Source organism: Patella vulgata, chromosome 2 (genome assembly GCF_932274485.2).
Source record: "Patella vulgata chromosome 2, xgPatVulg1.2, whole genome shotgun sequence".
Lineage (NCBI taxonomy): Eukaryota > Metazoa > Mollusca > Gastropoda > Patellidae > Patella > Patella vulgata.
In genome coordinates this window covers 14,346,416-14,367,744 of record NC_065880.2, presented here as the reverse complement: position 1 = coordinate 14,367,744, position 21,329 = coordinate 14,346,416, and the positions used below count along the sequence as shown (strand labels likewise).

Here is a 21,329-nt window from a genome sequence, read left to right as displayed (position 1 = left end):
TTCTATTTTTATAGCAAATTTCATGCCACACTTTACTGAATGGCTACCGTCTGTAATAGTATTACGGCCGATAATATGAATATCATCAATTATGTTATTGAGCAATTTAGTCGAAGAAGGATGTTTTAACCATGAATATTGCACATTATCTGGAAAACAAATCACTCTGAGTTAAAGAGTTGTGCAGTGCAATTGTGTATATATACTATTCAAAAAAAGTAGGGGATATTTGATTTTTAAGTGTTATTAAAGTCACCTAATGAAACTGACGAAGAAACAAATGACAAAATGAAATGAAGTTCACATTCATCGATTTATTCCAAATGATCGTTAGACTAAGTAAGGCACAGACTGACCATTATAAGGGTAAAATGATACCCGGGGTCAAACAGCAAAGTTACCACAGCATCACAACCAAGTCAGTAACGGGTAAATCCTCCTCTGTTTGCCAAACAAGCATTGATCCGACGTGGCATGCTCCTAATGAGACGTCTAAGGTCATTTTGGTCCAGATTGTCCCATTCCTGTTGCAACGCAGCAGCAAGTTCTTGGACATTGGCAGGACGTTGTTGACGTTGACGTAACCTCTGTCCAAGCATGTCCCAGACATGCTCGATGGGGGAGAGGTCGGGACTCAGTGCTGGCCAAGGTAATGTGGTGATGTTCTGTTGTTGGAGGTAACCTGTAACGATCCTGGCCCTGTGACATCTTGCGTTGTCATCCTGGAAGATGAAACGGCGGCCATGACGTCGTGCGAACGGCACAACATGGACTGTCAAGATGTTGTCCCGGTAGTACTGGCCTGTAACACGCCCTGCAACAACATGTAAAGCCGTTCTTCCAGCAACAGTGATGCCTCCCCACACCATAACAGAACCACCCCCAAATCGATCATGTCTGATGACGTTAACGTCTTGGAAGCGCTCGTTTCGACGACGCCACACCCTCCTACGTCTGTCCAAAAAATCAACAGTGAACCTTGACTCATCTGAAAACATCACATTGCTCCAGCGTCGATTATCCCAGTGTTGACGATCCCTACACCAACGACGTCTTGCCTGAATGTGATGATCTCTCAAACAAGGGATCACGCGAGGACGCCGGGCGCGAAGGTGACCCCTATGCAGTCGCTTCCGAATCGTCTGGCCACTCACTCTCACACCAGTGTCTGTTTGAAGACGAGCGCTGATCTGATTTGCTGTGATGACACGATTTCTCAAGGCCAAGGTACGGATAAATCGATCCTGGGCTTGAGGTGTCGCCCTTGGTCGACCTGAGCGTGGTCTGTCCTGTACAGATTGTGTATCACGGTATCTGGACCATAGCCTGCTTATGACAGACTGAGAAACATTCATCGTCCGCGCCACAACCGCCTGTGTTGTGCCGATCTGTAGCATGCCAAGGGCACGTAACCTTTCATTTTGGGTAAGCCGACGCATATCAAAATTTGTTTTCTGGTCACTAAAACAATTAAACTGATGTTTCCACCCTGGAATTCAATGCCACAATGACTGTAACATTCAAAGTCAGAGTCGTGCAAATCTTGGGTTGGACCCCCATGATGATCCCAAGCATCACCTGCATTCCATACGGTAGCTATTGGTGCGTTTGGGCGTCACATGTAACTGGAAATGTTTCTTCTGTTAGGTTCTATAGTGACTTTTTTCGTAGTCATTTGCATATTTTAGTATTATGCCCCCAAAATCAAATATCCCCTACTTTTTTTGAATAGTATATGTAACAAAGAATTAAAGAAGAAACATGTAAAAGGCTGTGGATCTGTAGATCACATTTCTACATTTACATATTGTATTATAGCTGTCTGCAATATTAAGCCCATCACTAGCCAATGATGAATGGCCAAAAACTAAGCCAGCTAACAACTAATCAACAACCCTTGAAGAGTTAATGTAGTGGCACTAATCTTCGTAATCCCATTAGAATATAAAAAACTGCTGTAAATAAAACCAATTACCTACATAAATATATTCTTATGGTATATTGATAGGCTATTTAACAAAGGGGGGTCTCTTACATATTGAACAAAACGATTTAAAGAGGATATCTGATTCTATAGTTATTGTCACTAATCAATTAAAACGTTTTAAGTTTTGTGTGATTTGAATATATATGTAGGCTCACTAACCAGGCAGGAGGCCTTGGGTTCCATCATTGTTCTGGCAAAGAAACTTTCTTTGGGTATTCCAGTTGGGTTTCTCAATGTCGGTCTAGTCGTTCGGATGTAGAGAATTAGTGATATCAAAGACCATATGTGGCACTATCAACCTTCCAAAATACAACCTTGCTGCATGTTTTCTTGTTTAAGACAATATGATAGATCAGTGGCCCAAAGATGATTTTTGGGGAGCCAGGGGTGGGGTGATGCATCCCTTTTCGAAATCCTGCAAACACTACTGTGGATCAAACATGATTTACAGATACAATTTTTGGGTGATGGTAAAAATGTCTCTTTAAGTTTCTTACATTTAACCCAGTTCGTTATTGAATATCTCAAAACTAGCAGATATAACCCTCCATCAACAAGCACCACTTGCTACCATTTTTCTTTCTGAAATGACATGCCATGTGTAGATATGCATCTTGACTGATTATCCTCCTAAATTATACATGTATTTCAATTCACTGCTTGTCTTGTTTATTTTCAACACTGTCAAGTCAATAAAAAAATAAAACCATGCTAAAAAAATCCTCTGATAGCAATGAATAAATATAACTCTCATAAAAAAGAGTGATATGTCCAAAGAAATAAGACAAAAGATGTTCTATCTATTAGATTACGCGCAATGTGGTGGTAGATTTACAAAAAAAAGGTGTAGAAAAAAAAAAGTAATCTGAAGATCAAGAAAGAGTTGAGAGTTTTTGCCAATGACGCAGTTTTTCATTCTTAAAACAAATGTCTTTTATCAAACTGTTGAATTTAGCAGTAACGACTAAACAAGTGTGGGTAGCTTGTTTATTTATTCAAAAGCTCACAACTAACAGTAGTATCTACAACATGGACATAATTAGCTATATAAATCACATCAACTCTTGCTGTTAAAGCCTGCCGTCTTTTCTCTACACACTTTTAGTCTTCTTACCGTATGTCTTAGCAAGCCTTACAACCATCCGCCTGCCCACCTATGACCTGGCTTTGATGTGGACCGCATCAAAGCACACCTGGGTGGGTGAAACAAGATGGGGAATGGTGTAACACAAACAAACTACCCATTCCGTTCACGTTGCTATGTCAATCATACATTTATATATCTTGACAGATAGAACAACCAGCCAGCATGATAAGCACGGCCTCCACCTTAATTAAAATAAATGACAATTCATAACATCTTGTCAACCCCCAATCACGAATAAATGAACTCTCCTGGCTATCAGGTGTGCAGTTACCTGTCAGGTTAAGTTTATTATTCTGCAGAGCTAGTTGATCCTCGGCTAAACCATCCTGTCCTAACATAGCGCAATAAGATATATCGGGGCTGTACACAGAACAATGATTCTATTGACATTGATAGTCACCTCTAATTCTATTATAGCACATTGTTACAAGGAATATATTATTCCACTATAATGACTACACCCTCTTGTTACATTAAAATCTTTTAATTTGATTTCTTTATTCTGCTTGGTAAACTCTATATCGAACTCAGCCCTTTAAAGTATCAGTTTACAAATCCACATTATTCATAATATTTATTATTCTCTGCTGTAGATCTTTTTTTTATCTGTAAAGAAGTCGTATTGTCCTTACTTACTTAGTATTTATGAATGTATATTTTTTTTTTCGTACCTGAATGTGTGTGAATTATGTTTGAAGCTTACGGCTATTGAATATTTATTTACTTTAATATCTATTTCAGTTTTGATGGTGTGAATTTTGCCATTGGTAAAAATTTTAAGGTAACCATATTGCATCAATCATAAGTCAAATGCATCAGTTTTAGTTCAGAACTTCAGGCCCGGAAATAACAGTTTCAGCTGTACCTGACAAAATGTCAGGAACTACTGAACTTGTTCCTGACAAAATAACAAACACCAAAGGGGTTTTGCCTGACAAAACCTGAATTAGTGTCTCACAATGTCTGTGACAAGTTCCATATTTCCAGGCTTGCAGAACTTATTGCTTGAACTGCAAACTAAGATATAATAAAGGATGTCCTCAAGTCTGTTATTCTTAGCCAACTTTTCAGGAGACACCTCACTTTCTTGAATACATTTACAGTAGGTCTATAATTCATATACTTATACTTAACATTGTATCTTATCATCCTTGCTTTTAAGGTCAGAAAATGTTGAAAGAAGCCTAATCAGTGTATTTGAAAGGTAATTTTACATTGATCCTTGCTATATTAACTGGATCTTGTTTATTATACAGTATATATCACTACATTATATTGACTTAGACCCTACCTGAAAAGCGCTTTCCCAAACATTGACAACAGTCAAGTGAAATGAGCACATTAACATATTTTTAAACTAAGTAAACAGCGGGAGAATAGGGGTATGGGGCCTGGGCGAACAAGTAAACATAAACCCATAGACATAATTTCACTTTACAAACACACACAGATCAAAAAAGATAAGACATGCTAAGTGTCACAAAAGTTGGGGTGAATAGTACATAAACATGGCTAACATGATGAATTGAATGGATGGGAAAACTTGTGTGGCAGGACTCTACATGTTCATGATCTTACAACTTTACTCAAAAACACTCAACAATATCAACCTTATTTCTGTCAAACTGTCTCCTCAAATCATCTCTAGTCCACACCTCTTGTAATATTAATGAAGGTTCTGTCCTTTAAACTACCCCCTCCATCAAACCAGTCAAAGAATATATGGCACGCTGATCATGAAATACATGTTTTCATAATATCTAACAAGGAACCGATAAAATAAAATCTCCAAATCATCTAAAAAGTGCAAAAGCATTACATGGTTAAGAGTAAGTGCAGGAGGAATGCACCACACACAAAGAAAAGGCATTAGACACATCTGCAGACAAAACACACAAACATTGCAAGCAAAAAGTCAAAGGGACAGCCTTAAGCATCCACTGGATGACATAGAATAAAAGTTTTCAATGGTGTAAAGACCATACCTCCCACAATATACATTACTAAGTTTCAAATTTCCCCCAAAAATTCAAAATTTTAAAAATTTGTCATATTGAACATATTATAGATGAAATCACAGTTCAAGAGATTTTACATTATTTATTATGTCAAGGAAACATGAATTTTAATATCCCAGCAACAAAAGAAAACAGAACTTAAACAGGTGTCATCAATAAACATAAGTAAGATTTTATGTGAATAAAAGTTTATACAGCCCATAACAATAAATCGTGTGAACTATTGTGAAAATCTTACATCAAACGCACTAATATATCATAATAATATCATATGGATTTTATTCCGTTACTTTTTGAAGTTGAAAATAACAAACACAGTAAAAGATTCAACTACATTTGGTATTTTATGGAATTCAGATGTAAATGGGGAGTTGAAATACATTAACAGCATAATCCCTGATATAGGTCAGCTAATGTAATGTCTGAAGAAAGAGCAATATGAAAAACTTGATAACTAACATATTAATGGTTTTGATGTTCCATTACTTACTACAGACAAAAATAAAAATACCCATTTTATACATTATGGACATGTAAAAGATTCTTTGTAAAGATCTCTGCTGGGTTTTTTTTTAAACTTAGAAAGAAATATAAGAGTTTGAGGTAGGTTTTTGCAATGTGTTTGTGTATTAGGGAGTTGGGAGAGCTGTTACTGGTTGAGTTACTGTAGAGAACACCAACATCAAAGACTTGCCAATCTAAAGAGAAACCAGGTGTGAAATAAAATAATCCTCAATCTAATCCCTCTGTGATTTATAACCAATAAGCAGAAGTGGCAGCGCAAGCTTTAATAAAATATCATATTTTCCCCTACATGTATATATTACTCGCTACTGACAACAGTTTAATACATCACTAATATCTAATTATCACAACGTCACTCCTCGATGAAATGTTCACATCTGCAATATCACAGAAGGGAATTAAAACTAAATTGAAATATATTAAACCAGGCATATGAGTACATATGTTATAAGTTTTCAGCGATATTACTAGTAATAATTCAGATTACCGTGAATCTATTTTCAATTAGAGGCAAGTGAATTTTAAATATAGATCGGGGATATATATCACTTTATCTCTGTGATAAAAATGGCAGGCTACTTTGTAAATGATAGCTACCCAGTTGACATATTAAAGAAAGACTGATTTATAGACAAATTTAAGCGTTGAGAATCTCTTCGTTACCTTGCTGTGATAGTGGTCAGTTGCGATGTCCACACTAATGTTGACAAAGGGTGATAGCACAGGTGTGTTGTAGGAGGAATTTGAGATTGTTTAATGAGAATTTGCGGGGATTTTCAACCAAATACTCGTCAACTCACTTAACTCTGAGGTTTACCATTAAACAGACATACTTTGTTCCATGCTTTACTCTATAAATATGGGTTAATAAAAAAACCTACAGAAGTGAATGACTATGTTTCTTCCCTCCAAAAATAAAGCCTTAGCAAAACTGCTGTTAAAACCCAAATAGATAACAAATTTAATGGAATTTAATTAAAAGTTCCATAAGAAATGTTTTGCTGATTTAAGCATTCTTTTTTTTCTGACCCATAAAAAACCCACACAAAGCTATCTCTGTTTATAAGAGTCTATTGGTTAAGGTCAGAGCTGTTAAAACATTTCATATCTGAAAATGCTATAAATAACCAACAAAAATTCTTCTCTTGTTTTGTTTTTTCTCAACCAATTAAAGGAAGCATTTTATCAACCTAAATAAGGAAACAAGGCAGAAATAGTGTGAATAACTTCGAACCTACATTTTATCTAATCAACATTCAAAAAAACAATGCCAGTTGCGATACTGGAGAAGAATGGCTGATTTGACAAATGAAATACATTAGAAAGATTGTAGAAATGTGCCTGCAGGCTTAAAGCAGCTTCATCTTCTCTTAATTGAGTACATGTGTAGGCCTATAATGTAGATTACAGCTTTATGATCAATAATTTAACATGAGTTCCATGCTGTCTTCTCAGGTATTGTCACTGTTCGACTGTGGAATACTGCGCTAACCTCTAATTATAGATATTAATATATATGATTTCTTGTCGTGTGCTACAAATAATAAATAGATGTATGTATGTATAGTACTGTTGGATGTTTGTTGTTACTAATGAGCCCTTACACGTATGTTCTATTTATCTACCTGTTCTAACAAAGTAATGGACATGACATCCCGTCTGTCAGTCATTTGTTCTTCTTGTCACTGATTGACAACACAACCTGTCACAGTATATTAATACTACCTACCTGACCTCTGATAATAAGATTAAATAAGGAGATAAACCTCTATGTCAGCCGGTCATTATGGGATTAAATTGGGCTATACATGTATATAATATACATAATGAACAGATTGTTTATAAACGCTGAGACCCATTATTCCAGGTATTAGACATGAAACAATGTGTTTTATGTGCTTGACACTTCAAATTTAATGGGATTTTCTGGCCCAAATCCATTGAAGGACAAGCACTGTATATTCACAATGAAAGTGAACTTAAAAGATAAGTGAAGGCATAAGTAGGGGATATAATATGAGTGTAATATTGCACAATATGAAATTGATGTTCTCAATAAAACCATCTAGCCTATTTTATAATTCTAAGATAAATTCAATCTTAAGTTTTATAATAGTCAGATAAATTATACAGTAGCCATAATATAACAATACAAACATGCTTGAGTCACTAAAGTAAACCTATAATTTCAGATTCCGAGTTAAGTGACGAGATATAAACGAATACAAAAAAACTTCTGTCTCAGTCTGAATTAAAAATCAATTCAGGAAATAATGACTCTTTACATTCACCGCTTACAAATCAATATTTGAAATATGTCAGTTTCACAGTGAAGGAAATATAGGAATAAGCAGGTGTGAGCTAGGGCTGAGGTAATTGACAAGATTTACCTTCTACAGGTGGTAAAAGAAAACAGGAATCCAGTTACAAAGTTTGTTTACAGCCAACCAACCAGAATTGAAATTGTGTAGCCTTTTCATGAATGTCTTTTATGAACTATAACCTTACATATTTTAGTGACACTGCATTTGAAAGAAGTATAATGATCTTTAACAAACTTGACCCCTCCTCACTAGAAAAAAACTTGGGTGATGCTAGATATATTGATGATCTGAGTATGGATTTGGAAATTGTTCCAAATTTTACCCGTCCTCATTAGCCCAATTCAGCCCAGAACAGTAACACGTTAAACCCCATTTCGGTTCATCTCATTTCCTAATTTTGAAAATTTGAAATATATAATGTACATGAGGGTTGTGGGTCCAGACACCACAGTACCCAATTCTTTCAAAACTGCAAAAGAACATCCATGTATTTGCTCTCAGTTCATTTTTAATCATCACACTATTGTTTTTCTGTTCAACAAAAAAAAAAGATCAATATGTAAGAAAATCTATTTCTATATGCTTGCTGTGTTTGTAGGTAATTAAGATATACGATACCTGTAATTATAATAGGATATGAACATCTATATCTCAGGTACGGCTTTATCTGTCTTTATACAGCTTTCCTTATTAATTATACTTGCCAATATACTATTGTTTTTTATCAACATTACATGTATATTTAATATAATCGTCTAGAAAAGATTTTAGTTCAGCTGGTGCTAATATCTATACCATATGTTTGTAATAGAAGTCTTGCTCATAAACAAAATAATATCCAATAAAAGATCTCCTTTGGCCAAATTCAGCTCTCCCTATTTTTTCCCACTTAATTTGGGTGTTTAAGTCTTATCAATTTTTTAAAATACACAAACAAAATAGTTTGTAATTTGACTGTTTAAAAGATAAATACAAAATTTGTTTTTGAAATGTCAAGAATCTACCATGTTTTTTCTCTTATCAAAAGGTTTTATCTTTGGCTGCCCTTTATGAAGTTTAAAGTAAACAATTTTGAAAGTGCGTTTAGCTATCTCACAAACACAAAAGTAAATCATTTGTGGTGTGATAAATAATTGAAATTAAATCCAAGGCAAATTTTAGCTTTCAAATTTAAATGTGAAAACGGATGAACACTGTTTTCAAATTTGGACAGTGCTTTAATTTCAAGTTATAAGGCTCTGAAAAACATAAAATGTTATGATGATAAAGATCTCTAATGTCAGCCTTGACCACATCTTTATGGATTCAGCATTGCCACGAATAAAGCCCTACATGGCACTGACATCAAATAATCCAGTCATATTTTGTCAGATTAAAATGAAATGACTGTCAAACTTAAATACTAAGAGCTTTCTTATATTCAGATAATTATCTACCATAAAATACCCCCTTTGTGGTTTCGTTTCATATTTGCCATTAAAACTTCAAAGATGGGAATTAAGAAGTTGCACAGGGATATTTTGTTGTTGCCTGTAGCAACAATCTCTCGCCATCTTGCAAAATACAGTTATTGGCTTCCATATGTCATATGATAGTATTACAATTTATTCATGAGAGCTGAGGTTTGCTACCCTTTTTACTGAGAGAGTGTGCAGCTGTACGGTAACATTTATCAACAAAACTTATATCAAATGAACCAACCTAACAATAAAGGTGTGTAACCGAAGTCTTAACGATCAAAATTTTCTACCTTCCCAAATAAGTTTGCAAGTTAATGGTATAACAAGCTAATTAAAAGAAGGAAAATTGTAATACAAGAAAATTACATCTATAACTGAGTAGTCTGTAGTGGAGTGAAACATATTCATGTTGAAAGTTCCTGTATTTAACAGCAGCTTCGAAGTGATAATGGCATTTTTCTTGTTAACACTGCACATATTGTGGAGCCTGCAGTTTTCTTATCTTTCTTACATAATATGTAGAGGTTTGCTGTGTCTGCTGTTAGAATATTTTGGTCAAGTTTTCAAGTGTGGGAACAATTCCCGTTAATTTGTCTGCTGACAGGGCCAGCTGGTGTACAGAATTCTACATTGGGTGGACTACCTAAACCGCAGGGAATTAGTACTTCTTGCTAGCCAACAATCATAATATTTATGAGGATTCTGGCCTATAGCTCCATTAGGGAAAGAGGATCAGGTTGCTGGGGTCAGGCTATAAGATGTTAAGACAATCAGAGCCATGTGGAATTTGTCCCCTGGCTAGTTATACACTTTCAGGTCACTTGATAGTCCAACCAAACAAACAATGGTTACTTGTTATATCGAATACAAAATATGGATCTAGTTAATTCAGATTTCCATGAGAATTTGAAGCAAAATCCCCTCAATCCTTTGTTTAAACAGATTAATATTTATGAATTTATATCTATTCCTGATATAAACTCAGAATGATAACTTATATTTTTGACTATTTCTGCACATAAATAGATCAAAGGTCACAGGAAGTATAGTTTCATTGATGACATCATATACGCTTGTTTACCATAACTCATGGCAAATGGTTATAACAATGAACCATGCCCATGAGTGTTGATTTTCTCACTAATGTACCAAAAAAGAAATGCGAATAAAAAATTGTGAAATTTTGAAGTTAAAAGACAAATTATTTATTTTAAAGATAAAATGACAGTACTAATCTCGAAGCACTAATTATCAAGTTGCATTTGACATGACCGTGTTTTGAAATTTAAAAGTTAGTACTTCTTTTTGTTAAATTAAAACATGGATTTTTTTGACTCAACAAAACTGAGTGGGTAAACAGAGGAGTAAAGATGTGTTGGCACAGCAATGTTTATCTTACTCAAGCCCCTTTATTGTTACCTTTATTTAATGTCCACATAGTTCAGGTTTGAAGTTAGTAATTGTTGATGGAGAAAAGCCAACAAAAGACTTGAAAACATTCTTTCAAACTGTTTCAAATTTGAACCGCTCGTTTTGATCAATATTGGGGAACTGCTATGGGAAGGGAGAGAGACTTGTTTGCGGCAACATGGCAAACATTACCTTTTGTTTGTTGTTGCTTGTATACACATTTGGTCTGTGTTTTTGGTGCCCACCTGCAATGAAGGGCATACTTCCAGCCGCAATCTAGCAGAAGACAATGTGCTTCTTTGATGTTTGGCTTCCACTAAGCTGACAAATACCTATGGAATTGATTAACATAGCTCAAAATGGTGATACATGTACATACAGCGTGGCTGGCTCTCTATTTTTGTTCTTTGTTTGAAATGGATATAAACTGCATACTCTGTGCCTTTTAAATGTTTAATCCCAGCACAAATCTCAGGAAATCATAGTGGAGTAAATAAAGACCCTTATATCAACATATTCCAATATAAACAAACTTTGTTGCAAAATCATTTCAGAAGGAAAACAAAAAACCACAGAATATCTTTGGTTCAACTCGTCAACCTCAAGCAGCATTCCACACCATTTTCATGTAACTCTCTCTTGTGAGGCATCATGTAACTCTTTCTTGTGTAGCATCCCATATTTTTTTTCTCTATTCTATGAAGGTCACCCTGTGTGCCCTATACCGATGCCATGATGTTACCAATGTACACACGCTAGGAGAAATGGACACCTGGGATATAGTAACACTATTATTGTATGACTTGATGAAATTAGGCCTACTTTTTCTCTCATATTGACAATATTGACCAAGATATTGTGTGGCTATTTACCTAGTCCAAGTTAGTTATTTTATGCGGCTAGTAAACCGATATCGAGCTTAAACTCAGTCAATAAACAGTCAAACACATTTTATAGGGGAAAAATAGATTTGATTACATGAGTCACAATGGCTGTGAGTCAGGTATTGTTGGTCTACCTGTATCATAAAAGACATCCTCTATTATTAATAAGCAGTCATTTAAAAAACATAGCTGACATCCAGAAATCAATAGAACAAGGAGCAGCGCTAACAGAGGCACCGTGTGGACAAAGTCTCTACCTTATTATATAACCATGACGATTACATTGTTTCCTTTTACTCATGCTTCTCATGGCAGGTAACAACTGAGTTAATTAAAAGTAATTAAGCACTATTTAAATTCATTCATGATTTTTTTATTATGCAACTGTCACCTTGTTTGCTTTTATCAATTCAATTTCCATTGATCAAAGGTGGGTATTTTTAAGTAGCTGTTTTAGAAATTGAACAAATAATACTAATAGAAGTGCAATTTTTAATGAAAAAAAAATCTATACAGTTTTCTACTAAATATTGTACTAGACATTTAAATATTTTTGTACATGTACCAAAAGAGAAAATGAACATATGCGTGCATTGCATACACTACAATATCACTGTATCAATGGCTTCCTTGAATAAACAAAGTCAGATGGTACAATGTAATTAGTATTATGCAAAAAAATTAACCAACCAACCAACCAATACTGTATTACATACATTTCTGTTAAGACTAGGTATACAACTGCCTAATAGCCCGAGATACACTTTAAATTATCATGTCTACATTCGAAAATAATATTCATTACATTAGACAAGCTTTTAATATGACACAACTGCCAAACATTTTAACTAGTTTTGTATAATGTTTCTGACAGGATGTTAAGCCTGACTGCCAAAATCTTCTGGCTGGATGAAGATGGTGAAAATTATGCAAAGGGATTATTAAATAAAAGGTTAGATTAGTCTTGGACATCCAGGTGAGACAAGAGTCATGACACACTGGTCCCTGGAGGCATATTGCTAAATTAATTGATTATTGGTCGCACAATCAAACTAACACTATAAATCTGTTGTTTAAAGAGGGTCCATAGATCCACATGAATGGGTTTTAAAACATTAACATGTCAGAACCTTGGTGAATTTAGAATTTAATACATAATAGCCAGAGAGCAAGGTTTAGTTACTTGGTCTAGGTGAGCTATAAGGTTGCCTAACATGTTTAACTGGACTTAATCCATTCCATTAGGAACTGAAGTAGTGCCATGTAAATTGGGTTGACAACCAGACAGGACTTTAATGAGATAAGTCAAGAATTAATGAGAATATTCATCCTATAAACATTGCTTCAATCATAGTTCAATTATCCAATAACTCCACTGTAGCGACTTTCATTCTACACTAGAAAAATATTTACTCAGGAGAATTTAAGTCCATTCTTTGACATTAAAAACTTTGGCGGTATTCTGAAATATCCTTCCAATTCCTTTCTGTAAAATAACAGAGTTGTTGCTGCTAATAGTTGTAACAGAAATAAAGTGTATAATAAAATGCTATTTGTAACCATAAAACTAATAGTTTGTAAGTGAATGGAGTTTATACATAATATAGTTATATTGGTATGCGATGTGGGGATAAATAATTGATCATTTTATGATAGTGCTTTTATGGTCATTCACACTTATTTGAAACGGCAATAATGTGACTATTAATAAGAATTCTAACTACATACTTACACACAATGTATAACATGTAAACTGTTCCAATGCAAATACATATACATGTATAAGGGGCGTTGGATGGCCGAATGGTTAGCATGTGCGTGCTGTATCATAAGGTCTGTCATTGAGTCAAGTGGCGTGGTTTCGATTCCCCGGTTGTACGTGACAAGGAGTAGGGGCGTCTGTCCAAACTTGTGGGTTTTTTCCAGGTCCTTTGGTTTCCTCCCACTGCTAAATACCCTTACATACAAGTTGAACCATGTGTTAGTCCCGAAATGACCTAGTTTGTATCGAATGGACAAACCCCATCTCTCTCTCTCTACATGTATAATCAAAAAAAGTTTAATAAGAATAAAAAAAGTTTCAGTAAGGATAAATAAGTTTGAATAAGGATAAATAAGTTTCAATTCTAAGAGCAAAATGTGTCTAACGGAGATAAATTGCATAGAGTCCAACACCCTTATCTCAAATAATTTCACTTTTACAGATTTATTTGTTGATGTCTAATTTTGGTTTGTTTCTGGTTTGTTTCTGTTGTATCATGTGTAAGACATAAACATCTTGAGCCATATGTAGGTTTTAGTCCAAATTACTGTGACTGATATTGTAAAGACACAAGCTGGCTAGACAAAACAATTTTAAATTCTACACTAAAAATTGTACTCATTTAATTAAATGGCATTCCAGAAGATCCTAGACTTCAAAATGTAGTAAGTAATAGTAATTCCAAAGTTCTGCGTTAACCTTCAGAAGATCAAATGGTAAAAAAAAAAAATAAGGGCATTGTGTTTGTTGAATAAGATTAGTAATACTACTAATAACATTAGTTATAGTTGATGATTAATTAAGAGCCTATTTAAACATACATCTACAGCTACAGAAGATAAAGTAATCAAGCAGATGCAGAAGCTCATGTTTCAATCTGAAAATTCACCATTTCTCTCAACGACAAAATCTCGCTCAAGAATGTTTTTTTCTTAAATGTATGTAACACACGGACGTTGTACATAGAATTTTGTCTCAACTTATTTGATTGTATTGAATCAATAAAACTGAACTTATAAGTGTATGAGTTTTCCCAGAATTACAATGTACACTTTTACCTATTCATGTAATGTGAAAGCAATACAATATAGTGTTGCATTTAGCACCTGGTACAAGACCAACAAGTAAAATTGCTGTCTTTCCCAGTTTCTTAACAAAAATCAAACAAAAATCACAATATTGAGTTAGGGTGCACAGAGAGTTCAATTAATTCTTTGTTGAGTCTGTCGAAAATTGCCCGCTGAGCTTACTAAAATAGCAAATGTACATACTGCATGAGCCTGTGAAAACAGCCATTTTTATTTTGAGGTTGGTGGTGTGGGTTGAATTAGCTGGGTGGAGTTTGGTTGGCAGGATAACATTTCTCCCCCATCTTAATGTAGGTTCTTTAATAGATAACTGAGCAGTCAAAACATGTTCATTGTGCATTTGCGGCATGTGAAAGAAGTTTAGTAGGCTGATGAAGGAGACCAGCAATATGGAAAATACACTAGATAAACACTGGCAAACCACAACTCAATGTTGACTGAAGATATTAGACTGTATTCACTAATCCTATCTTAAACACCATGAATACAACCAAGTCAGCTGCCTGTAGCTATCACCTAAAATGTTATTTCGTGTATAGCAACATTGAATAAACAGCCAATAAACACCAAGCACCCCTCACTGTCCGCCCTGTTAGTAAATTCAGATACCCGGTGTGTTTAGTTGACTCGAAATTTGCAAAACAATACTTAATTTCCCCATCAACTCCTAAATACCTTTAATTACCAAAAGCAAAGGTTTATCAGAACTTTTTTTATAACTTAATACAGCCCAATATAAATCTTACTTAACAAAACACAAAAAATAAATTGTATAAATTAAGTAAATTACATACATAAATTGACAATTAACTAAAAATTTTTTTATAAATTACGGTATATTAATAAATATATCAATATGTTACATGTGGTTACAGACCACTTATCTTATCTATATTGTATGTAATTAGGACAGTAAATAAAAAAAATAATAAATGATTTCTAAAATTAAAGGCATTAGTTTGCCGATTTTTGAATAGGGTTTTATAAAACATACATGCGTGTGTGATGACTAATCCAAGCACCAAGAGGATGTACATTTATTGATTTCTTCATTTTGTCACCTATCATTTGTCTTTGTCGTCATTTATTCTTCCATCCACTATTTAGCCATTCTCTTATGACTTTTTAATTATAAAAAAAAACAATATGAGAACCCAGCTAAAATGGAACAGATCATGCTAATTTTAATCCTAATGAACATTTTTCAAATAAGAAATGGGCTGCCATCTCAAATATCACTGATTCTTAATTCGATGCCAGATTTTCAAGAAACACAATTCTAATTGCAAAAAGTATCGAATTACCTGACCTGCTAAAATATTTTCTTTATGGCTATCTCATTCGTCTTTAAAATGAATTTTCTCTAATCAAATCCTTGAAAAAATCTCACTAATTATTTTATTATCTGGCTGTTCTGTGAACCATTATGAAAAGTATCATGAAAATGAATAGTTTTGGGTGTAAGATAATGTGATTTTATTCCTGAGAGAAGGGTAGGGTTTCACAGTGCTTCATTGCCCTGTCTCTCGTCTCAACAGAAAACAGGAAAAAGATAGAATACATAATTAAAACGGCAACAGTCTCGCAGCAATTATTAGCTTAAAGTGAAATTAACGGCTTAAATGGATCCGAGAGAGTCTGTTATGAAATGGACCAAGGTGACATTTGAACCAGGAATTTTAAGCTAAAACAAAGACCAAATTATAAATGAATTATTAACTATTCTGAATGGACTGTGATAGGAGGCGGTTTTTCTAGGCATCAATGTCTTGAAGAAAGTAAGTGACCTGTCTGGGAACAAATGTTGATTCCTTTTGTTCTTCAAGTTAACACCATACTTGGCAAGACTACTTGAAGAAAACAAACTAACAAATCAAGTACTCTTGACAATTTCTACATCAACTTTAACAGGATGACTTCTATTAGCACCATGGATGATCTTATCAAATATAATTAGTGTTTTAAACCATCAGACATGTAGATTCAGCAAAATATTAGGCACTTAATTAGTCAGGATTAATATCATTAAAGATTCCAGTCAGATATGTATATGTTCTTTTTAATTCCAGGCCAAAACTCACCCTTAAGCAACAAATTTGGCTTTATGTTTTCATTATGCACTTAATTAGTGGGAATGATTCAATTAAAGATTCCATTATATTAGTTTAAATAGGGGATATACATATACAATGTATATGCAATCATGTAGGGATGAAAACTCTTCAACACATAAATGACAAAGCCAAATGTACCATAATATCTGTTGCATAATCATTTAGACAATTCATATACTCTACTTTTTTATGGCATACCATCTTCCAAAAGGAACCCTACAATATCTATACATACATTTGGAGAAACCTATGTAGACAGGCACAGGTGAAAAACACATTAACATTTTATTTCCCATGGACCGAAAATTTCATAGTATAGGCCCTACTGTTTTTCTGAACATTCACAAACAACTAACCCAAAAATTAGATGATTTTGCTTAGTTTTCATTGTGAATAGCACAGACATTGGGTAGAAATAAAACTATTATTCCGAAGTTGGCATGTGTTAATGCTAGATTTCGTGTGGAATTAATTAATATGAAATGTGTCTGTTCATGTTCACTGTAGCATGGAATATACTGGCATCAGTTTTCACTTGCTAACACAATTATTGATTGCTTGAAATGGAGTCAAAGGGAAATTATTAGACTTCTAAATTAATTACTTATTTTTAAAATAAATCTATGAAAAAATGTAGTTAAAAACCATGAATTTTTATCAACAAGACATGAAAAATGTTTTTAGAAAATGAACTTCTTTACATATAAAAAAGATAAAATCAGAAAAAAATCACTTTGTTGAACAATTATAAAAATCTGTTTAAGAGAGTATATTATGATTATGGGTATATCATAAGTTTTCATCCATTTGTCACATGCAGTCATATCTTTATTTCTCTGTAAAAATCATCGAGATAAAATTAGGAAAATGGAAATAATTATTTAAAATGTTATCACAAATGCTTGTCTGAGTGTTTTATTATAAAAACACACATCTTCCCTCAAGGTGATAGAATTTCGATTTGATGTCTAACCATCTCGAAAAACTGACAAAACGCCACAAAGTACAGCTTCTCTTAAAAAGAATTGTTTAGTATCGTAATAATTAGTCCTTGTTTTGTCTTATATGACTCACGGGCATTACACTAATTTGATTAAGAAAGGCATCCGTCTTCTTAGAAGTCGGGAAAAAACAGTTAGAATATTCGGGAGAGCTCGACATGAATGTCTATCCAGGTTTCTAAGTTTCACCCAAGGGAAATTGTGTCTGATTCTAAGACACCCCGCTATGATCGACAAAACAGTTTTGTTACTGTTATGTTTTCCAGCATGGCGCGGACGGCAATGATGTCGGCCATGTTCCGCCAATCTTCTAAATTTCTTTCTTTGCCTCACGAACGTCTGATCAAACCATCTGAACATCTTAAAACAAACCAGGCTTTAGACGTTCTTGCTTGCACTGATTAGATACTAAAATTGACACAATTCAAATGGTCAAAACTAACCCGTCTCTCTTCGAGTGTTTTGCGAAAGTAAATATTGGCACAGTTAATTACGGCGTCTCAAACCCCCCAATATTATTGTTAATATGTCAATGGTGGCCATTTAGTGCAAATTATTTGATCACATCTGTCATATAATATTAATAATTACTAAAATCGCATTTTATTTGCTTTAAGAGATTTTTGTTAAGCCTTCTCCGGTTTACTGTGCGCTGCCTGTTTGCTGTTGGAAATGAACGGTTCGTGGGTTAAATCCTGATAATGGAGCTAGAGTAGTCGACTATACATTTCTACTCAAACGTCTTTAAATAATTATAGCACTTTTTGTGGAATTTGGGGCAGGACAAGCGATCTGGCTGTAACTACGCTTAAAAAGACGTCTATCTCGAGCTCGGGTTGATCTCTAGTCATTAAGACGCTCAAGTTTTTCACTTTATAAATCTGTAGAGAATTTACCGAATCGACCAGCTTAAATTCTTTTAATTTGATGTGCTGGGAATCGGGGTGGCGCATTTCAGTATTGACTTTGATCAATAAATAATCCCGAGAAAGGAATCTTACTACTGGCAGAACTCGGTAATTCATATCGTGTTAATATCAACAACTCGACACATACTGTTTCCGTTGGCCTCCTCACGTTTATGTGAATCAAATTTGTGCGCACAGATCAACAGTTTGAGCAAAAATACGAGAATTTCCTGTAAATGGCACCGTGAAAGCAATTTTACAGTTGGCGTTATTGCTCGTACCAGACTTCAGCCATATCTGTATAATATCATAAAATTACGCTTCATGAACTCAGAATAATATTATTAAAATGGAATCGATTTCAATTTTGGCGAGCGTGTATCGTTGTCTTTATCGCTCACTACACGACAGCTAATGCTCAAAGAGATATCATTATACTATGAACTTTCATAATGGCACTTTTTCCGTCTTCGCACTGCACATGTTAGTAAGAGGATTGTCACCGCCCACCAAAGGCACACATCAAAGGCCACGCGAAACCAGGTGTTTTTACTAGAGACCTTACCTTAGGTCTCTCCTAATCCATGACAAGTAAATGTGATAGAAACACTAGATCGGAAAATATGAATGAATATGGAATATATTGAAACAAGAAAGCCAATATTAGGTATATTAGTAAGTAAATGGTAGTATACGCGGAATGTTATCATAAGAAGAAACCAGGATTGACGCCTTTTTATATAATATAAGATGAATATGGGGTGTGTTTGCAACAATGTTATGAATATTTGGGATTGCGTGAATTACCATTGTGTGTTTTTCTTATATAGTGTGTCTTGGATAGTATTCATATGTAAATGTATAGTATACCGTTGAGCTGTAATAAAACACGTGCATGCATGCTATATAATATAGTGAAATAAGGTGAGTAACAGAAACTTACCTTTAGAAACTGATACCAAAAACGTCACCAGAAACAGCATTAGAAATGGTACGGGACTCCTCCCCTCCATTATGTGTGAATTTGACATCCTTGAATATCATATAAGAATTATTTTAAACATACACCATTTGACTATCCAGCTTAATCACGACTATTGTAAGTAATTATCTCTTCGCTAATCACACGTTTGTCTTTAATCCACACTTAGTTTTATAACTTTTACCCATATCACTCAGCTTATACGTGTATTTTGGGTTCATCAACATTAACGTACATCTGATGCGTTATACACTCTCTTAGTAAAATACATTCAACAAAACATACAACAGTAGTAATCCTTGAACAGTGTTTTAAGCGGGTTGTCCTATGCAACGAACGGTATCCCAATTCTGTAACTCGGCGGCAAACACGAATGACAGTGTGCCTGGAAGTAAACCTGTAATTCTCAGTAAGAAGATCACTTGTCTATCTGTTGACTTTTGTTGTCCAAGGTTTGTTGTTCATTCATTTGCAGGCCATGCACTGATAAACCTACGGGCTATAGTGAAACGGATTGATTGGGTTTCAAGCCAAGCGGATCCAAGAGGTTAATCTAGGCGTGTGATTGGTTTAAGCAAACCCTTATATCCACCCATTCCCGTTGAACGCGTTTGATTGGTCGCCTGTGAATGACTGACAGGTTTTAGTTCTAATACCTCTTAGAGAGCGATTACGGTTGACACGAGGCTAGTTAAATGAACAGTAAATAACCTGCCTTATCCAAAACATTTTTGTGTATTCAAACAGTTTATTCAACGTATAATTACAAACCCATTATCCCATAGATAAGATAAGGAGAGAGCAATGGAACAGTCAACGTAATCTCTTTAATTTACTATACCGCAACTCCAAAAGGGCATTATAAATCGCCTTTTACTTGCTTGATGACAATAATTTATCAACATGGTCACATCGGAAGTTGTAATATTAAGGCATCAAATTACTTTCTTACTTTCATAAGCCTTCTTTCAATCTATAGCAACACATTTATTTATTAAATTAAAGTTATTGGTGTGAACAAAACAAATGATAGACGAGGATGGGTTATTTGGTTATTGTGGTGGCATTATTGTTTTGTAAGTACATATTTGGCATAACATCTTTCAACAGGGATCTGATTAAACAGACTATTTTCCATAGTGATATTCGGGACCATTTAGCCAGGGCAGCGACGTTTTCGCTTATGTTCGAGTTTTATCTGCCTTATATGGAATACAAATGGCGTTTGATTCTAAACTAAACGATTCTAATGATTTTCCAGGGTGGTGTCCATTTGTAAGTGGTGACTGAGGGCCTGGCAAGGAAGTGCGTATAGTTGTTCGTGTGGGACGAAAAACCCAGGTCCGGCGTGTAACAAGTTGGAATTCGACGAAGGGTAAGCAGAAAAGACGCTGACCGGACAAAATGTTCCCTCAATAACCCACTGTATGGGTGCATTCCCGTTTTCGTGAGACCGGTTGGTCCAGAAAAGGACAAACTCAAATTTATTTCACTTATTAGGGTTTGTGTACAAAACTTCATTTTATATCATCCCTTTATTCCTAACTGTTTTCAAATGTCACTACAGGCCTGGGACTGTACAGCGCATGGACGCTTACGGCGAGCACCCGGATCCATTCACTTGATTTGAATCCGGATCCATTCACTTATTTGAATTGTGCGTTTGTTTGTGAGTTCTGCGTTATATGTCGTGTCCGTATATTTGTTTTTGTGTAAATT

General features: G+C 34.6%; 1 protein-coding gene across 6 annotated transcripts in view; it reads right to left on the bottom strand.

Annotated features, from left to right (window-relative positions):
* LOC126810317 (netrin receptor UNC5C) overlaps nt 1-20,129 on the bottom strand; it is a 94,908-nt gene extending 74,779 nt beyond the window's left edge. For 3 of the 6 annotated variants that reach the window (XM_050535315.2, XM_050535316.2, XM_050535317.2), the window contains exon 1: nt 19,572-20,125. In XM_050535315.2, coding sequence (XP_050391272.1) covers nt 19,572-19,659 — 88 coding nt within the window. In that variant the 5' untranslated portion in view covers nt 19,660-20,125. Of the gene's footprint in view, nt 1-19,571 lie in introns of all 6 variants that reach the window. The other 3 variants (XM_056098677.1, XM_050535314.2, XM_050535318.2) reach the window with 3 other exon arrangements.
* Nucleotides 20,130-21,329: the final 1,200 nt, after the last annotated feature.